The sequence below is a fragment of the Balearica regulorum genome, chromosome 1, assembly GCF_011004875.1.
Source record: "Balearica regulorum gibbericeps isolate bBalReg1 chromosome 1, bBalReg1.pri, whole genome shotgun sequence".
Taxonomy (NCBI): Eukaryota; Metazoa; Chordata; class Aves; order Gruiformes; family Gruidae; genus Balearica; species Balearica regulorum.
In genome coordinates this window covers 193,894,394-193,915,610 of record NC_046184.1, presented here as the reverse complement: position 1 = coordinate 193,915,610, position 21,217 = coordinate 193,894,394, and the positions used below count along the sequence as shown (strand labels likewise).

The following is a 21,217-nucleotide window of genomic DNA, read 5'->3' as shown; positions in this document are numbered from 1 at the left end:
GAGCCGGCCGTCGAGTCTCTCCGTGAGCTCCTACGTTTCGGGAAAAAGGTGCCGGGCAGAGGCGAGGATCCCGCCTCCGACGGGGGCACCTGAGCCGCGGTCAGGTGCGGACGGCCGGCGCAGCGGGCGGAGGGCTGCGGGGGCCGGTCCTGCCGCCCGCGGACGGGATCTCAGCTCTAAGGGGCTGGGGGTTACAGAGGTGACCCCAAAGTGGAGACAGGGTCCTCCTCTCCCTCCAGGAGCCCCCGCCCCGCTCTCGTCTTCTCCTCCCCGCCCGCCCCGTCTCACCCCCTGGATCCCGCCCCCGGAGGCAGCTCTCCCCGAGGGAGCCGGGCGGAAAGGATGCAGGCGGCAGCTCCGAGGTAATTATTAATAGCCGTGCCCACCGGGGCGGAGGGGGGGAAGGGGAGAGGTGAGATAAAAGGGGGCGGCGGGGGGCCGGGAGGAGGGAGCCGCCGTCGCGGAGCCCCGCCGGGAGCATGGTCCCCGCCGCGCCAGTGCCGCCGCCGCCGCTGCTGCTGCTGGTGCTGCTGGGGCGGCCGCTGCTCGGGCAGCCAGGGCAGGGCGCAGACACCTGGTCCCGCTTCGCCCGGCTGCCCTACCCGCAGGACCAGCTCTTCCTCCACGACACCTTCCCCGACGGCTTCCTCTGGGGGGCGGGCAGCGCCGCTTACCAGACGGAGGGCGGCTGGCGCCAGGGCGGCAAAGGCCCCTCCGTCTGGGACACCTTCGCCCACCGCCCGGCCACGCCGCCGGGGTCCGCCGCGCCGGGGCCGGCGGGCGGCGACGTGGCCAGCGACAGCTACAACAACCTCTTCCGCGACGCCGAGGGGCTGCAGCGCCTGGGGGTCTCCCACTACCGCTTCTCGCTGGCCTGGGCCCGGCTGCTGCCCAACGGCACTGCGCCCCTCAACCCCGCCGGGCTGGCCCACTACCGCCGGCTGCTGGGCCGCCTGCGGGAGCTGGGCATCGAGCCTGTCGTCACCCTCTACCACTGGGACCTGCCGCAGGGTCTGCAGGACGCCTTTGGCGGCTGGGCCAGCCCTGTCCTGCCCCAGCTCTTCTGCGACTATGCCGAGCTCTGCTTCCGGCATTTCGGCGGGCAGGTGCGCTACTGGCTGACCATGGACAACCCCTACGTGGTGGCCTGGCACGGCTATGGCACGGGGCGGCTGCCACCCGGCGTGCAGGGCGGCCCAGGCCTCGGCTACCGGGCAGCCCACCACCTGCTCCAGGTAAATGGCGGGTGGTGGGAAGGGGCCCCAGCAACTCCTTGGCCTCCGGGTTTTGCCAAGGGGAAGGGTGCGGAGGCTGCCCTCAGCCTGCCCCATGGGCAGACCTGTTGCCTGGTCAGCCACCGGAGTGGAAACCGAATCAACATGCCTGATGGAGCACGGGCAGCCGATTTATGGGTTTAAGCTGTCCAGGCTCATAGGTGGGCGGCAGGAACTTTGCGGTCATTTTGAGTTAAGGGAAATGCGCTGAGTTAAAGTGTTTTTTGTATTCTGCAGAAATGTTCAGTCCTGCCGCCAGCACTTGCGAATGCAGGTCTGGGTGGGTGAGTGGATGCATTCAGCTGTGCCAGTCCAGCACTGGCTTACTAAGGTCACTGTGGAGATGCTTAATATGACTGTAAAGAGAGTTAATGTGTTTGATAAAAAAGTCTTACTGAGTTTATGGAGGTGGTAGATGTGGATGAGATATCATACTGAGAGATCTTCTTGACAGAGTATGGGGTTTTTTTTGAGTGTGAACACTTTTTGGGAAAAAAGACCCTCCGCTCCCTAGCTAGTCTAGTAAGTGGCATAAATAGTTTGCTATACGTAATTTTTATACAGTGTATCTGTACAGGGTGTAATTGTAATATTTGCTGGAAGCAAACATTGCCCATTCTCAGAGAGATTTAAGCAAAAGTGTGTACAAATCATTTCAGTGACAGGGGAAAGGATTCAGTCTGACCAGAATGGTGTGGCCACTAATGCGTGATCTGTTGTACCTTAATACACGTTCACAAATTCTGCTAATGTCCATCTGCTCACTGTACACTTACCGGTAGGAGTTATATCCTAGTGAGTATCATATATGAGATGTGAACACCAAAACATCTGACGCATGCCTTATTCAACTTTTTGCCACTTTCCTGCATTACTTTTGCATTGTTTAGTGCTACAAATAAGTCAGGAGAAAACATAGGTGGGGAACAGGTGAGTAAAATTTCAGATTAAATTCCTGGTCCTGAAACCTTTGAACTCTACAGTTAGTACCTTGGGGTGTACTTGACTGTGTTTCACATTGTGATTGTACAGTTCAATGAACTGAGTGAGTCTGGTTCTTGAGTAAAGTTGTTCCTAAACTTCACCACTTGCAGGATTAGCCCCAAATTTTGCAGAGAGGCTTCATCACCTATCAATGATCGTTATGCTTTTCATACAGTCACTGAAGAGTTGGCGGTGAGTTATTTGCTATACTTTGCATGGTCACTCTGAAGGTAGTGGGGCTGTGTACAATGGGATGGACTGCCGGCTCAGTGCCTGGGGCGCAGAACACAGGGAGCAGAAGCTGCATTTCTCTGTCTTCCTACAGATAAGATTAAAAAAAAATAAATCATTAAAGCTGCAAATTTGAGCAGTCAGGTTGTCAGACCTTGGAAGGCACAGACTTCCCTACGCTATGTAAAAACTATTATTAAATGAGCAAAGTCTACCTGTACTTGGTTTAGTGACAGAACCTCAGGATTAGTTTTGTCCTAGTGACTGTCATTGAAGGTTTTCACAATTAGTGGACATTTCTTTTTACACAGCAGCGTAAGGCAGCAAGGTGCCACTTTTTTCCACATTTCAGGAATGAGGAACTGAAACACAGATGCAATTAAGACCCAAAGTGTCCACTGATTGTTAATGCCCTTTTCCTGGCATGTGATCTTTTTAGAATACTGGTTATATTACACTTTCAAATCACCTACAGAAAAAATTACCTACAGGGACATGCAGTTTATGCAGTAGAGCTCCCATCCCTGACTCCTCCAGGTAGGAGTCTTCAGGAGAGGCAGAGATAGAGCCTAACTCTTCAGGACAGAGAATTGAACAGCATTAACACTGAGATCCTCCTTTTCCTTCTTACATCTCCGTAGCTATTGATACTAGACCTTTCAACTTGTGCAAGCAATGAAATAGGAAGCTACAGAATATGGCTTCTTTGACTACACAGCCTGATATCCATAGAGAAAGTGTATGTAATTGTGTAATGAAAGATTAAGTTATACTGTATATGGTAAGGAGTGAATTACCTTTCCGTGTGCAAATTAAATTCTCCTCTTACATAATTCTTGAGTGATTGACTTGACAACTTGAATACTGTTCCTTAATGTGTGTCTGTGGGTTGCGTATAATTTTGTAGGTGAGTTTGGTCAGTTGTTCTCAGGAGCACACGCAGCCTTGATTTGGCTCAGAAGGCTGTACAGTAGTACTGCTTCACCACGTAACCTGGAGGATGTGTGCAGCACCAGACAGTGCTGCCGGGAGATTCAGTCCTCACTGCCCCACCAGGAAAGATGTGGTTGTATCATCCCCACAAAACAAACCTCTTTCAGCTGCCTAACCTTTTGCTGCTTATGTCTTACATTACCCAAAAGGTCTGGTCCCAGGTTTCTTCCTAATCCTTTTTCCTTCTCTGTGGCATTCTTGTCTTTTTTTTTTTTTTCCCCAGGGAAACTGAGCTTGCAAAACATGTTTGTTTTTTAAAGGATAAACCATATTGACATAAATGTTTGGTTCTTAGCAAGTGAGCAGACTAACTCTTAATATGCATGTTTTCTGACTTTTTTTCTTTATTCACAATATGCAGTTTTAAGTGTCTTCTTTCTGCATTTATTCAAACCAAAGACCCTCATAAGTGGAAAGCTTAATAGCTAGTGAAAGCTGATGTCTACTAATTTATTTTACCAGATGCTAATTACATTAAAAGACTAAATCATTTACTTTAAGTTCTTTAAAATTCAACAGATATGAATGTGGATTTGGGGCTCTGTCTTTCTGAGTTATTTATTATCTGAATAAATAATCAAATAAGAGTTTGATTCAATTCAGGTTGTTCAATTCAGGGCTGGTGGAAACAGGGCAATGAAGTTTGATCTGAATAATGATGTTTAAATTGAGCTTAAATGGATTTCATCCTATTGTACTGAATTTTTTAATTACCTTTCATTTTTCTGAACTTCCACAATTGAGTCATAAGAGATGCCAAATGGACAGAGTAAGAGACACTTTTTATAAAGAGTGAGGAAAAATAATGTAAAAAAAAACTTGTAAGAAAACACATTTTATGAATGCATCCTTGGTTTGTTATTGAGGGACGTTGATCAGTATTCAGTGAAAACTTCACCCTTTTATAGTATTTCCACTGACACTTGTTGCTTTTGACATTTCTAAGCCCTTCAAACGTTGTAAGAAATGAAGGAAGCTGTACCCGTTTATTCACAAAATAAATTGAATGGATCAAGTACAGTTCATAAAAGTTGGCATTCTCCTGAGTCAACAGCCAGAAAATGTAATGCCAGCAATCTGTCATGTATATGATGCCTCTCTTTCTCCAGATAGGATTGAGAGAGGTCATTGTATTATGTTCTGGTTTTTGCAAATGCATTTTTTCATTGCTGGTTCACAGTATATTGTCTGAGTCGAACATACTTGGATTTACTCAATATAAACAGCATTTGCAGAAACAGAAGAACACGTCGTTTCCCCGAAGAAGTGAGTGGAATTGCTGCCTGGAAACCAGTCACGTAGCAACAGACTGATTTCTATTCCAAAACTCTTTCCAAAACAAAAGGTAAGTACTCTTTTGTTGACCTTCAGTGCTAAGCCTAATAAAGTATCAGTAATTGCAGCATAGGAGAATGCTTGGTGCATATTGTTTCTTTCAAAATTAAGCCAGCCTTCAAACTTTCACTTCAGCCTCAGTGCAAATGGAGTGATTTTGGATTTTCCTGAAAGTAGCATGGCTCATCATAGTTGTGAAGACATACAGAATTTTTAGAAAAAGGAAGGAATAATTCTAAGTAATAGTATTTTCATTTCTTTTCCTATTCTTGCTTTTTAAAGACTTAATTCAAAGAAGTACAAAGAAGAAATCAGTTCTGTTTCTGGTTTTGAGTATCAATTGGGTAGTATATATTTGCAAAGAATTTATTGCAGTAGTGATTATTCTAATCACTAATCATTTGAATCAGGTATCTCTCAATTGTCAGAGATGACAAAAAAGTGCAGTCAAACAACTGAGCAAATTCATAACTAATGCTGCAGTTTTCCATGCCGGTAGCTACGGATGGTTATACTATTTTCACAAATTATATTAAAAGCTATAGCATACCTTTCTCAAGCTTTAATCGTCAAAAGAAAAAAAAAATAAATTGAGTTTCATTTAAAAATGTGATAAACAGAGGAGTTTGGGTTTCAAGGATGCTCATTTTATTAAAATTAGCTCCAAACATAGAATATGTAACTTTCCCCTTGCCATTTCTACCTGAATGTGTACACATTTGTAAAAGGAATGTTATTTTCAAATAGTCCACTGTAGCAAAAAACCAGTATGTTATTGTTACAGAATACTTTGATCTTATAATTATAGAAATATCAGGACTATGTAGAGAATAAGGTGTTATCATGGAAAAGCAAGAGTGGACCTCCCTCTGGTGTAAGGGTTCTATAACTTGAAAAGCTTTTTAGACATTATAGGAAATCTTACAAAAACTCAACAGGCTGGACCTGGAAAGGCTACACTGGTTACGGAAGTGGGATGGAAGGAGAATTTGTGTGTTCTCTGTGTGGAAGAGCATTGTCAAGCCTGTAGGTATGTTAAGTCCCACTTGCACTCTTTTGCTGTTCATTATGAGGTTGAGGATTCATTGAGGGTCCCTGTTCATTATGAGGATTTAGTGCTTAGTAGTTGTAGTTTTTATAGCTGTGAATCTTTGTATTTAATTCTATAGGCAGACCCAAATCTTTATTTTCCTATCTCATTTAAAGTGCCATGTGCTTGATTTTTAATTGTTGCAGTAGCTGTTGCTGGAGGTACCTAGGTGATATTTCTGGTTCCTATCCAAGGTAATCTAGTATGCTTCCTTTTTAAATAGCATGCTTTTCATTTAAGATCAAAGTTTTTATTTAACATGTTGGGCAGGGCTCTGCTCAGTGCCAAAAAGATAATGACTCCTGATTAACAACAGTTTGATATAGATAAGGGCCTTTAGATAGGCAACAAAAAATTCACATCTCATAAAGTCTCACTGGGTACATGAGTGTAAAGCTGTCTGCTCCTTGATACTCTTTCATTTTGCATTAATAAACCCTCATAGAGTATGAGACATTTTTGGTTCTCCCCTTCAACCTCTTTCCTCAAGCAGAAGAGATCCTGTATTCGTTGCAGTTTTGGGGGATCCGAAGTGACGTGTGTGGAAGGACTCATGTTACCGTGCATTCCTTTGTATGATAATCTTTTCCAGTTTCCTTTTCATTTTGTTTCTATGGAAGGTTTCCCATACTTAAGGTAGTTGATGGGCATAATTCCTACCCGTACTTAAGGATATTGTTCGGACCTGGAAAATAAAGCCTAGCCTCAATTTTTGCAGAGTGAAATACGTATTTTAGTTTAAGATAGTTTACAATTTTTTAGTCCCTGCCATTCCCTTTTGACCAAAAGCAAGGAGCTCTTAGAGCTTTTCCTATGATAGGTCAAGTAGAAACTCCTATTCTGCAACTGTCAGCAGGTGAAAGTGCAGAGACAGCCTTTTCTGTTAGAAAGTGTCATCTTCTGTGAGGAAGAAATGCTCTGTGACATAAGAGAAGGTTGCTTCACTTATCACATGCCCACCTTCCAGAAGTCAAATTCTGATCTCTCTTTCTTTGGTAGAAATGAAATCAGAATAGGACTCTGGCAGTTCTTTGGGCAATTACCTTAACTTTGTTCATCATGTTTATTAACTCTTTCTTTGAGTAGCAGGATACAAAACTGGGAGGAGTGGCTGATACACTGGAAGGCTGCGCTGCCATTCAGCAAGACCTGGATAGACTAGACAGTTGGGCCAAGAGGAACCGAATAAAATTCATCAAGGGCAAGTGTAGGGTCCTGCATCTAGGGAGGAATAACCCCAAGCACTAGTACAGGTTAGGGGTTGACCTGCTGGGAAGCAGCACTGCAGAGAAGGATCTGGGAGTCCTGGTGGACAACAAGCTCTCCATGAGCCAGCAATGTGCCCTTGTGACCAAGAAGGCCAATGGTATCCTGGGGTGCATTAAGAAGAACATGGCCAGCAGGTCAAGGGAGGTTATCTTCCTCCTCTACTCTGCCCTGGTGAGGCCACATCTGGAGTACTGTGTCCAGTTCTGGGCTCCCCAGTTCAAGAAAGACAGGGAACTACAGGAGAGAGTCCAGCGGAGGGCTACGAGGATGATGAGGGGACTGGAGCATCTCTCATATGAGGAAAGGCTGAGAGAGCTGGGGCTGTTTAGCCTGGAGAAGAGAAGACTGAGAGGGGATCTCATCAACACTTATAAATATCTAGAGTGGGTGTCTAGAGGAAGGGGCCAGACTCTTTTCAGTGGTGCCCAGTGACAGGACAAGGGGCAATGGGCACAAAGTGGAACACGGGAAGTTCCATGTGAACATGAGAAAAAAACTTCACTCTGAGGGTGACCAAGTACTGGGACAGGTTGCCCAGAGAGGTTGAGGAGTCTCCTTCTCTGGAGATACTCAATACTTGCCTGGATGTGATCCTGTGCAACCTGCTCTGGGTGATCCTACTTTGGCAGGGGGGTTAGATGATGTCCAGAGATCCCTTCCAACCCCTACCACTCTGTGATTCTGTGATTCTGTGATTCTCCTCCCGGTCTACTCTGGGGAACAAAACCATTTTTTCCCTTATCTTTCAGTATTTCTTCAACTAGACAGAAGCAGTGACTATGTCTGTACGGCTGGTAGTACCATTGGCAAGCAGTGACCATTAGGACAGGGAACAGAGAGCAGTGCAGGGTGTGGGCATTTGGAGATGTTGCATTTTGATTATTTTTGGTGGCTATGATGCATATCCTTCTTACATTGGGAGAACCAGGAAAGACAGACATGTGCATGTAGATGCTCTATAGTTTGCTTACCTCCAATTTGTAGAATCTCGCGGTTTTCTGTTAGCAATTGGCAATTTGAGGGGTGTTTGTTAATCCTTGCAACTGAGTGTGTGATTTGTGTTTGGTTGTTGCTGATGAACAGTTAAACTGCTGAGCCTAATCTAAAGGTGCAAGGCTGATCTTAGCAAAGTTTTTAAAAAAGCCAAGAAGCCAACAATCAAAGGAGCCTGCTTGCACAGACTTGTAGTTAAGAAATGTACACAAGGAGATTTTCTTCTTTCTTTCCATGATGGTAAAAGAAAAGAAGAGGCAACGGTGAAGAAGTGCTTCTGAAGAAGTAGGGGAGGTGACCTCCATATACAATGATGACAGGTTGTAGAAATTATAGGATGTGTGTTACCTGTTTTAAGTACTAAATAAAAACTACTCATGCTTGAATATTTGCCTGCCAAAGCACTTAGAAGAGTGTCACAGGTAGAACTGTGAATGCTGATTTTAGATTAAATCATAAGAATGGAACAGAAGAATAAGGCTGTAGACAACATCTCAGGATGTTTAGGAAATTGCTGAAATGAAGACTGGACAGATCTCTGAGGGAGAAGGTGACCCGTGTGATATGACCATGAATAAAACATGAAAGAAGAGATTGGCTTCTGGAGGAAGAACTGAATTACTTCAGAGAAAATGTGCCAGCAGAAAGAGAAGGTGGGTTTTCAAGAAGGAAGAGTAGCTAACTAAGCACAAGAGGAGAAAGAGATATTGGCCATAGCAAGGGACTGGAGCCTTTGGTAAAATGGGATGAATAGGAGACAGATGATACCAAGAAAGGGAAGGAATTAGATTCACACTGATGCTCTCTGTAAATACTCCTGAATGAAAGTATCAGTGACGGGAAGAAAATTTAAAGGGCAACATGTACACACAGAAAAAAAGGATAAAAGTTCAGTATCAATAAAGTTAGATTGACTCTTAGAAGTCATGGATAGCCCTTGGAGGAAAGAGCTTCAGGAATAGCCTTTCAGTATTAATGGTAGGAACAAAGATCTGTAGAGCAGTTTGGGAAATGAGACTCTTGATGCGTTTGGTGGCAGTGGAGGTGACAGTACTTGGAAACGTATATTCTTCCTCTTTGCTTGCAGATTCATAACAGAATGATAATATGGCATCATTTAAACTCTGAGAACGCAGTTCAGAGGAAGAATGAAATACACTATATTAACAGTAAACTGTTTAGGATATCAGCGATGGCAACTTCTGGCTTGCTCTGGCAGCTTCAACTCTGCTCTGAGAGCACAAAACACTCATAAGAAGCCTGGTCTATTATTAAGTTTGTGGTATGTCTCCCTGAAGATTTGGCAGGGAGGGTCCTTTTCGATGCACACTGGAGTAAGAGAAAGCAATTTAAGAAGGCTGGGGAGTGCTGTGAGACACCCTGCGATGTGCTTTTCAGCAAGAGGGTGACCTGACAGGGAGCCATGCACATTTCCAGTGGACTGTCACTTCGATCTGCACATGATAATTTTGACACTTGCACTTTAGGTCTCATGATAACAGCTGAGCTTTGACTTCTGTTTTAGTCAGCTTATCACATCCCTAAAGACAATCAAATGGTTTAAAATTGGCCAGGAGAGATTATACTGTGGAAATGCCTTGTTATTTTGTGAGTCCAAAAGTCAACCCAGGAATCCTTTTGTAGGTTAATCAGTTTAACGTCCTTACTAAAGGCTAGAAAATGTTGGCACCAGTGGGATTATATCTTACAAGCTAATTGCTTTTACAGTTGAGAAGATAGTAGCATCTGTTTGTTTTGATCCTGCTTCTAGAAAAGACATCAAATGGTCAGATGGAGGGGGAGGACGAACTTGATCACACATTCTGGTGAGAGTTCACTGTGATTTTCCGATGCCTTTTCTCAGTCAGCTTTTTTCTTGTTCTTTTGAATATGTAGTAGCTCCGCTGGATCAGTTGTTTTTCAGAGCTGAGGGCAAACTTTACTCAATTTGTTTATTTAACTTTCAGCATTTTAAGAAATAATCTAATTTTTTGCTGCAGGCATGGAACTGTTGAATGTAGTTATTGATTAATTATTCTAATTGTGGTTCCTTAGCTCAAGTATATATGGAAATGGTAGAATTATGCAGCATTTATTTTCTTTTGAGACAGTAGGTTGGGAATATATTGCATTGTCAGGCTGAGTGATTATTTTTTGTTTTGTATTTTGTAAGTACTACTATTTTGTTTCAAAATCAATTCAATAATTCTGACCTCAGGTTTGAAATGAAAGTCCAACTGGCTCCTGACTGCACAATGATCACATGCTTTTTGTAATGCACTTATTTAATTCTTCATTTCTTTTCCTGTCATAGTACGATGTTAGCTTGGGTACAAGCGGTGTTTGCAGAGAGAAAGGCTGCCACAACAGAATGACCATCACCAATTAAGTATTCCATCAGGAGGCAAAATCCAGGCCAGAAGGAGTCATAACAAAACATGGGGTGATAGGAAAGAGAAGTAGTAGGAAAACGGACAATGCATGAGGAGTTGGTGAGATGTGGGGGTGACTGGCTGTGAGTAGGAATGCAGGAGCTTGGTTTGTGAGACAATATTGCATTTTTCTGTGTATATTTAGAATTTAAAATTAAACTTGATGTGCAATAAGATGGCCTGGAGTCCCCCAAAGATGAGTTGTTCTCTGGTTCATTTTTATTTATAAATGTCATATGAATTTTTTTGAGGAAGCTGACTCATGTTTTAATGAAATCACAAACCATGCTTCACGGTGATGGAGCCTAATTCCAGGAGTCTGTCTTGGCTTATGGTGTCGACTTGCTGCCCTTGCATTGCCATGAGCACTGGAAATGGGGGACTCAGTGAGCGGCCCGCGAAAGAAAGGAGGGATGCTACATTAAGTCTGGGTTTCTCAAAGGAGCTTAAGGAAAATAAGTGAGAACTGAATTTTCCTTAAGCTTTTTTTGAGAATCCCATTACTTTTGAGCAGTTAAGTAAATTAGCAAGTTGAACAGATGCATTCCTCTTAACTTGAGGAAAACGTGCATTCCCATAGTGAAGTAGCACCTCTGTCGTGCCAATTGTAAGACCTTGGAAATACACCGAAGGAGTTCTTGAACTCATTTTATCATCCTGCTTCTGCTCCCAGGCGTGAACATGCCTCTTGTTTTGAATGAGAAGGGAATATTGGGGTATACCACACAAGGCAAGGGAACAGAGCTGCGGACTATGATTCAGCCGCAGTTTTGCATCTTAATAATATGCTTGGTTGTATAAAAAAATCCCTCTTCTTCTTCATAGTCAGCTGTGATTACTACCCCCTGTCATATCAGCTAGCATTTTCTCAGCTCCTAATACCTCCTGTTTTCACAAAGTAATTCAATGTAATTAGAGCAAGTCAGAAAGATCTAAAACCTGTGAAACTGGAATTTGCTGATTCATTGAAATTAAAATATTTGAGAGACACTTCAGTTTCCCAGAAAAAGTTGAGCACTAGGGGAAATAAAAGTCAATCATTTTATTTTTACTTTGCCATAGAAATTCTCAGTTTTGTATTTTGATGTGATATTGGAAAATTTCTTTTTGATACAGTGAGTCAGTCAATTATTTCACATGCTGCCTTTTGTATTCTTTCATTGAATGAGTGCCCACTGCTTCAAAATGGGTCAGTTTACCCTTGTGAAATTGCTATGTAACCAACTGACTTCTTGAAGCTGCAGATTGATGGCTTTTATTCTGTGAGGAAAGAAATAAAACAGTCTAGAGCTGTCAGGACAGAATTCTTGTACCATAGCGGTTATTCTGTGTCTCATATTTGTAGCTTGGCTGCTCATGCCACTTTTGTGTGAAACTGCAATTGTCCAGTCATTTATCCTGCTCCTCTTTCTTATTTCTGGTGAAAAAAGTGGTACTTGAAGGAGGTGGTTGCTTAAAAGGAGGGAAAATTCTAATAAAAGCATTAAATCAGCACAGTTATTCTGAGTCTGGATGTTAGAACCAGCAAAGTGCAGCATGGAGCAGCTCAGAAACAGCATTTTTGCATAGCACGGCTTAGGGTAATGAAATAGAGACCACTTCAGATTGGTTGGTGGTGAAATGGTTATAGAAACAGGATTGTTAACACTAAGCCATGAAAGGCGAGAACCCTGAACTGCACCAGTCAGATCTCACTTTACCCAAGTTCAGCTCTTCTGCAGAGGAATGTTTCCTGTATAACTGGTAATTTGGAATAGGTCTGTAGAAACCAGAGGGGGCGAGTGTAAGTATGGATGAGATAGTGGTGCTGGTCTGTGGGATGTGGTTTTGGGGGCTCTGGACCGGTGGTCAGGAAGGAATTTATATTGTCAAGGAACAGTGATGTTTCTTGTTGGGCCTCTTTTTCCCCCCTCTCTGTGCCATGGAAGGTGGCCAGTTTCCCAGGATCATTAGGGCATTTTACCTAAATAATTGGCCTTCTGTGGGAAGGGTTTAGGATTATGGTGGTATCTTTGTTCTTTCCGGGTTTATTCCCGTGGCCCATTGTGATGTTTGGACCATTCGGTGTTTTTTCTTGTATTAAAGGTCTTGGAATTTGTTTTGTGGTTTTTAAGGCCGTGAACATGGGAAAAAGGGGATGTATGGTAGTTATTGTGTTGTGTTTGGGGCTAAAAGCTTTCTACACTACTGCAGGCAATGAAACTTGAGTATTCTTATATAGAATCATAGAATCATAGAATGGTTTGGGTTGGAAGGGTCCTCAAAGATCATCTAGTTCCAACCCCCTTGCCATGGGCAGGGACACCTTCCACTAGACCAGGTTGCTCAAAGCCCCATCCAGCCTGGCCTTGAACACTTCCAGGGATGGAGCATCCACAGTGTCTCTGGGCAACCTGTTCCAGTGCCTCACCACCTTCGTAGTGAAGAATTTCTTCCTAATATCTAATCTAAATCTACTCTCCTTCAGCTCAAAGCTATTACCCCTTATCCTATCACTTGTAAACAGTCCTTGTAAACAGTCCTTGTAAACAGTCCCTCTCCAGCTTTCTTGTAGGCCTCCAGGTATTGGAAGGGTGCTATAAGGTCTTCCCAGAGCCTTCTCTTCTCTAGGCTGAACAAGTCTGTCTTCATAGGAGAGGTGCTCCAGCCCTCTCATCAGCTTCATGGCCCTCCTCTGGACTCACTCCAACAGCTTGATGTCTTTCTTGTACTGGGGACCCCAGAGCTGGATGCAGTACTCCAGGTGGGGTCTCATGAGAGCAGAGTAGAGGGGGAGAATCACCTCCCTCGACCTGCTGGTCACAGTTTTTTTGATGCAGCACAGGATATGAATAGCACACATTGCCTGGTCACGTTGAACTTCTCATCAACCAACGCCCCCAACTCCTACTCCTCAGGGCTGCTCTCAATCCATTCTGCGCCCAGCCTGTAGTTGTGCTTGGGATTGCCCCAACCCTTTCTTGGTGCCCACATTATGTTTCTAGTAAGATTAATTATTGACCCCACCATGAATAATTCACCAATGTTTTGGGCAATAATTATGCATAAGTTTGGGAAGCACTAGCCCAAAGCCTCTATTTTGTGTCTCAAAATCTTTAAAGGCTAGAGTATGCCGAGAAGACAGGCCGTATGTGTCATTCTGGAGTCTGTCCAATGAAACCACTGTATTTCTGCACTGGTGGAATGACACTGCCAATGTAAATGCTGAAAACCTGTAGATTATTTGAACTGTAGCATAATGTGGTAGTATGGATACAGATAAATACCTTTTCTAGCTGAAAAATTTGTCTTTTTTTTGCTGACTGTGAAATGGATGGGTTAACAGTCTGTGATATAGAATCATAGAATAGTTTGGGTTGGAAGGGACCTTAAAGATCATCTAGTTCCAACCCCCCTGCTGCGGGCAGGGACACCCTCCACTAGACCAGGTTGCCCAAAGCTCTATCCAATCTGGTCTTGAGCACTTCCAGGGAGGGGGTATCCATAGCCTCTCTGGGCAAGTAATAGATACACATGTAATTTTTTAATGAGTTTGTCTCCTCCAGATCAAGGACAGAGGAGGGTATGCAAGGAAAACCAGTGTGCCTAATCAAGGGTGGACACCACTGGAGCTAATAGGAGAGTTGCATGGGGATAAGAGCCTGCAGAATCTCCACATTCACCTTTGTGTATAGCATGAAAATAATTTGTTGTTACCGACACTGGATACAACTGGGACAGTCTTCAACCTGCAAAGATTATCAATAGCAAATTTATATTTATCCTACAGCTGAAAAAACAGTGTTAAACTACCTGACATTCATGTCCGCCCTGAGTTACAGCTGTCAGCACCAGGGCATTTTGCTAGTTTTAGTGAGGCTGGAGCATGGAAAATTGCTCCTGCACCACAGTTGAGCAGCGTCATCGTGTTGTCTTCCAGGCAGTGTTTGCATCAGCTCTGAGTCAGTTTGGCATCTGTTTGGCCTTTCAATAGTTGGCTTTTCAAAAACCATTACAAAATGTGGTCTAGTGTAAAGATATTTCTCTTAAAGTGGTTTGACAGCATTCCCAGTGATCCCAGAGGGAAGAGCAGCTAGGACTTGTTCTCCAGCCCTGAGCCAGCTGTCACTGGGCTGACCAGGGGTGTAGCTGTGTATACTTTGGCTCTGCACCACAGCTAGCAAGTGAAGACATAGACTAAGCTGTCCTTGGCTGCTTGCAAGCCTTTGGCATAGAGCCGCATAATTTGAAGTGGTGAACCAGGAGCTGGAGAGTCATACAACAGTGCTGTATCAGGGCTGACTGATTGGTGATGGCTGGATGAAGATGGAGGAATGCAGTGCATGTGTGTTGCTAGGTGGATGCTTCATTGCAGCAGAGCCATCTCCCTTGCAGGCTGTGGAAATAAACACAGGGGAGAGCAATCACACTTGAGCTAGTTTTAGACACATTCAGCAGAGAAACCTACATTTGAGCTCATCATCGTAGAGTCCTTTTACAGGTAATGGAGAGAAGTAAACATGGTGTCTCTCATCTTAAGACAAAAAAAAAAGAAAATAAAAAAGAATTGTCCCATGCCTGTGTGTGGGGTACAGACAAAACCTGTGGTGACAAACTCAGACAGACTTTTTGTAGACAGACTTTTACAGTTAGTCAAATGAGGGTGGGAAGAGGTAAGGTAGCTGACAGAGGAAGGGAGTACTGAAGGGCTAGTTCAAGAAGTGGCTTGAGATACTTTGTGTTCTTGTGACTTCTCAGGTGGAGGACTCTGACATACGATCTGGATCATAAGCAAATTTTGCCTGAGTCTCACCTATTTCAGGCATGTGATATCTGTGGGGAAATCTCCCTGGTTTTCCTGAGCAGTTAGCTGAATCTTCTGACAGTGAAGCAGCTGATGCATGTCAGCACGTTGCTCCCTGCAAGGGTGGTCAGCAGCACCTGCTTGGTCCTGTAAAGCCAGAGCAAGCAAATGGCCATGGTGTCCCATATAAGATCTCATGGGCATTGAGTAGACCCATCCTGTGGCTCTTCACTCCCTTTTGCCTGTCAGCTGCCACTGACCCACCATGACTGTTGAAGTATGATGAAAGCATTTCATCCCTTTTTCAAAAATGTAAAGAGAGCAGTCATTGGAAAAAGTAGTTTAAATTTAAAAAAAAAAATATTAAAAACTTAAAAATTAACACAGTCGACTTTTTCGCCCTAGTTGGAACTGATATGCAAATGGAAACCATACACTAGTTGTCACGGTCTCCCTGGGTCTGGAAACAAAAGATGTCTCTTTCCTTTAGGGCTCTATTATTTTCTCCAAGGAAGTTACTGAACCTCATTTCATTTTAAGTAATACCATAGATATTTACTGCGTACGATAAGCAGCAAATTTAAAATGTGCATTAAGTCTTAAAAATTAAAAAACTCATTATTTTAAAACAAATCACAAGATATCCTTCAGCCACCTGAGGAAAAGTAGCATAAGGAAAGACATACAGCCATTCAGTAGTGGGGAAGAAGATAGGATTAAAAAAAATGTACTTCCAAAACCAATTACTGCTTTTTGTCTGATCTATCAAGAAGGGTGATCATGTTGACCACTGGGATTCGTAGACAGGAAAGGATAATGAGGATGAAGGTTAGATAGATTTAAATAACTATGGGTGCAACGGACACAAACACCATGAATTTACGGTGTCAAAGTCAAGCCAGACCCATCTGATAGTCTTCTGTGATAACTGATTATCTAGAAAAAGAAAATATGATAAACCTAATCAATCTGTATTTTCAGAAGGACACTTGAAATGGTGGCATGTGGAGAATTACTGTTTAAGTTCAGGAGGAAGGGAATTTTCAGCAGTAGGTAGGAAATTGTTAGAGCAAATACCAGTTGCGCTGAAAGCAGAAGCATCAGGCTTAAGGGCAGTTCCTAGCTGAACTTTTTAATGTGCTTCAACTCCCATGCTTTGGCGCAGACTAGGATTGCACTAATTAGAGCATGAGCTAAACTTAAGGAGACATTGCCAGTGCAAAGGATAATCAGGATAATAAACAGATGAACAGAAAGACTCATAATTGTTTTTCCATAAGAAGAGAACTTGCTGATCACAGCATGACCATCAGATGCCAATATAATCCAGCTGTGACAAAGACACATTTGTTTCTAGTCTGTATCAGGTGATGTTTCCAGCAGAGATGAGGAATTACCTTACTAGAACATGTCTTACTTACCTGAGCAAGAAGACTGGGAGGGGATATGCTTCCTGTCTAAAAATAGATCAATGGTAGAAACAAGTGAAGGAAAATAACTGTAAACCCAGGGAAAGTTTTGATGCAAGAACCAATGCGTTTAGATTGAACGTGAATAAATTTAACCTGAAAATCAGAAAAAAAGGAAAACATTTGTGAGGTGTGTAGTCTTCCAGAGAGAATAGTATGAACAGAATACCTAGCCAATGTTAAAGTGAATCTGGATCAGGTTATAAATAGGATTTGTGCCATATATACTCATAGCAGCAGGGGGTTAAACCTGATGCCCTTGAGGCTCTTCTGAATTTTATAATCCATTTTTCCTAATCCTTGGCAGACTGTAGAGACAGGATCATAAAGATGGTAATTACTTTTCAGTAAAGTATTTTTTGTATTTCTGTGAGAATTTGCTGAAGTCAGAATTCTTCTTACACAGTAATATGACTAATCACAGTCTTCTGGAATATTGTATCATTTCACAAAGCATTTCCAGTGCCTTCTTCAGAATGTTTTATGTGAAATCCTTTGTTGGGTCCACAGTGAAAGCATAGCAGTTGATTAGTCATCGTCATGCAGGAACTTAGGGAGATTCCAAATTAGCAGGACTAACTCCTGGTCTACAGTAAATCACGATTGTGGAAGGACTCTGCTATCATTCCCATTTTTTTCCTGCAGCACAGAGTCATCCCTGGAAGGAGGGATTATGGATGTAGCACTCTCAGAGTAACAATAAAGTATATTTAATTAAACTGTGCTAAACTATATACCTTAAATTGGAAAGGACCAATTAAAGACTTAACGGGTGTGGTTCATCTCACTTTATTTTAGATGTTTGCATTGTACACACTTACATCTGAACTAGTTAGATTATGCTCCCTGTGTGCTCAGTGGAGAGACTTTTAAGGCATGATAATTCTCACCAATTTTAGCCATCTACGTTAGGGTAAGATAAATTGCAATCTAGAATTTCCTGTTTCTCTCCATGGAGTATAAAAGAAAGCTGGAGCAAACAGTTTAGTCCTTTTTACATAGCGAGTCATGAACCTCGGGAATTTATTACCATAGCAGGTTCTGGAAGCAGGTTGTACCAGCAGACTCAAAATGGCTGTAGGCAAATATGTGAACCGTGGGTCCATAAGCAGATACTAAACAAAGCGGCTGGGAATGTACCCCCTAACATCCTCAGCAGAACAGTGTGGATGCCTGGGAAGTAGGAGGCTAGATCTCAGAAAGTGACTGGGCTCACTTGCTGTCTTAAAATAGCACCATGTCCTGCTGTTGCTGTCAGAGATGGTACTGGGCTGGGTGGGCTGTTGATCTGACCCAGCAAAGTATCCCATTTGTCCTTATCTTCTGTCCCTATAATACCAAATGTGCCCAGCGGCTCATGTGGTAATAAACATCTAATGCACTTGCCTATAAATCATATCCTAATACTCTTCAATTATTTTGTTTCAAAATATGTACATAAAATCCCTACTGTTTCTTCAGTCTTTCTTTCCAACATCTCTGCTTTCTTGCATCTCACTAGTATGAGGAAGGTGCATTTTGGTTGTGATGGGTGGAGCTTCACTTTTTTTCCAAGTGCTCATTTCTACAGAGATTTTTTTTTCCCAGTAAGACAGTAAGAACTTGCATATGTGACTCATGCAGAGTATCTGAGCTCTTGTACAAGAGCATTCATGTATAAAAGAGCTTCCAGTAAAAATCAAAGTTCAGTTAATATGATGCAATCTCTTCTACTTCCTTCCCTCCTGCCTTCCTACCTTTCTTCCTCCTTCCTTGCCTTCCTCACTTTGTCTCAGCAAAATGCCTGGCTCTTTGAGCCCTTCAGATCCTGATTCAGGCCAACAATTTGCTTTTCATTGGTATTGGGCAATGAATTAATTATTGAACTGCAAACTGCTCTGCTTCCTGGAGCATCATTGATTGAACCATGATTCCATATAAGCTGTACAATTTGCAAATTTCTTAATATCTAAAATGTCATCCTGATTTAACATATCCTGTCCTAAATCCATTTTTTCAATATCCTTTGTACTACATACTCATTGAATGTTGTGTTGACGTAGCTGTCGCTAATGAAAACCTTTTTCTCCAGGACAAAATGACTGGACAGCTCTTGCTACCTTATGTGCCATATGAGATCTCTCGAAAGATTATTTTCCTGTTTGATAAAAAATACAAAACTTTTCATGCTTTTGTAGCGTTAGGCTGTTTAAGTGTCCATTTACAATAGCATTAGAGTACAAACCAGGAGTGTGTGTGCAATGTGAATCTCCTAATTGCTTCCATTTGCTTTACTATGGTTTGTAGCCAGAAGTGGTTTTGGGGTACCCAGCTGGATTGGCTTTGGATGAAGGTAACCTGGAAACTGCTCTGCAGGAGCACACCTAGTGTTCTCCAGTGGCTAATTAGCTTCTTGTCTATAAGTTATTGTAGATATTGGGTCCTCAGCACTACTGTTGGCTAAAGTAGATGTAGGTACTATGGTTGGAAATTAACCAGCTACATAATATAATTATATTAGGCACAGGGGCACACTTAATCTCCTTTTCCATCTAACAAGCCCAGAATATATGTAAGCCATTTGGCTGCTTACATGAGCTGGTACTGGTCTAAAAATCAAAGACAGTATTTTAAAAAAAAAAAAAATCAGTCATTGGATTTATTGCTCTTCCTGTCCTCCTGTATTTAAGCCTGAGATGTCTCTGATCGGACTGTTGTCTAGGAGTGGGGCTGTAACAAATACTGACCTACTAGTGCGAAAACGTCTGTGGCTTTGAGAAAATTTTAATGGATGTCTTCATGGAAATCTGTTGAAAGTTTTTGCTGTATCTGTATAGCTCTTGTTTTGGTCAGTTACTTAGAAATGAGGCATCTCTCCGAACTCTTTACTTTGAACTGCCCTACTTTAAAATAGGCAATATGTAAATGGTAGGCATCTGTCTCACTGTTAAGTATTGGCTTAATTACCATAATTGTACATGGCCTCCTGACAACTGTTAACATACCTACCCTCATGTGAGCCACAGCAGCATTACTTTCTGGCATATATGTAGCTAGGCATAGGAGGATGAAATGATGCCGTTACAGAAAATATGTGAGCTAGCATTTCTAATGTTCTAGTACATTTTGATCCTAAAACTGGGATTTCTCCCAGAATAAGTTTTCCTTAAATTATTGAAAATATTATTGTACTTTGATATTGGATATTTACATATTACAGTATACTGGCAGAATTTCCAACGACATGGTTATACAGAAACAAATGCCAGTCCCGGGCAAATTGCTTAAAAAGTGTATCTGAAGCTGTGAGTTTACTGTTTTGTTAAGGTTTTAATTTCTACTTATGTTTCTGTATCTACATTTAAAATGACCTAGGGGAAAAAAAAAAAGTTTTCAGCCTTATCTAGAATCAGTAAGGAAAAAAAAAAGGTGGATATACAGGCATTTCATTTTTTATATTTGTAGTCCAATGATGACTCTCATTCATGTATACGAATATCTTGACATTACTGCTTTTCTATTTTGTTCTATTTTGTTTGTTTTTGTAATTCGAAGTTTACTATTGCACTTCGAAATAGTACACAAAAGATAAGTTCTTCAGTTTCCCCTTGTGCAATTCCTTCAACTCAGACAGTATTTTTTTAAAGACTTCATTCTGTAGCACTTTTTGCCAAAGGGAAAATAATCTTTTTTACGTTTCTTATGAAGTGAAAGCCCAATATCAAATTACTCTCTCTTCTTCAGAATACGGACTGAGAACTGTCAAAGAACTGGTTAAGGAAACCTGAAACATGCTAAGCTGTTCTTTTATATAAATCACATACTGACCCTCCAGAAGTGCTCATTACACTACCAGAGTAAAGTCTAAGCCTAACTGTGCGAAGTATGTTCAGAGTTTGTCCAACTGACACAATATTTAAGAATACCTCAGTCTGTTAATATGATGGTAATTCTGCTCAGAAAATACCTAGTACTGTGGCGAGGGCACAGAAGCTGAAATAAGGATTAAGCTGAAGGAGGGTAGATTTAGATTAGATGTTAGGAAGAAATTCTTTACTGTGAGGGTGTTGAGCCACTGGAACAGGTTGCCCAGAGAAGCTGTGGATGCCCCATCCCTGGAAGTGTTCAAGGCCAGGTTGGATGGGGCTTTGGGCAACGTGGTCTAGTGGAGGGTGTCCCTGCCCATGGCGGGGAGGTTGGAACTAGATGATCTTTGAGGTCCCTTCCAACCCAAACCATTCTATGATTCTATGATTGCTGAAAGAAGAGTAGTTAATTAGCATTTACAACTCTCTGTATTTAACCAACACGTGTCCTTTTTTGTATGGCATAGACTAAACAATTACCCTGACAACACTCCTTTTTCTTTTTTCTTTTTTATTATT

General features: G+C 42.3%; 1 protein-coding gene across 1 annotated transcript in view; it reads left to right on the top strand.

Annotated features, from left to right (window-relative positions):
• The first annotated feature begins 464 nt into the window (after positions 1–464).
• The window catches only part of KL (klotho), a 52,393-nt gene continuing 31,640 nt past the window's right edge, over positions 465–21,217 (top strand). The window contains exon 1 of the mRNA XM_075742024.1: positions 465–1,235. Coding sequence (XP_075598139.1) covers positions 480–1,235 — 756 coding nt within the window. The 5' untranslated portion in view covers positions 465–479. The remainder of the gene's footprint in view (positions 1,236–21,217) is intronic.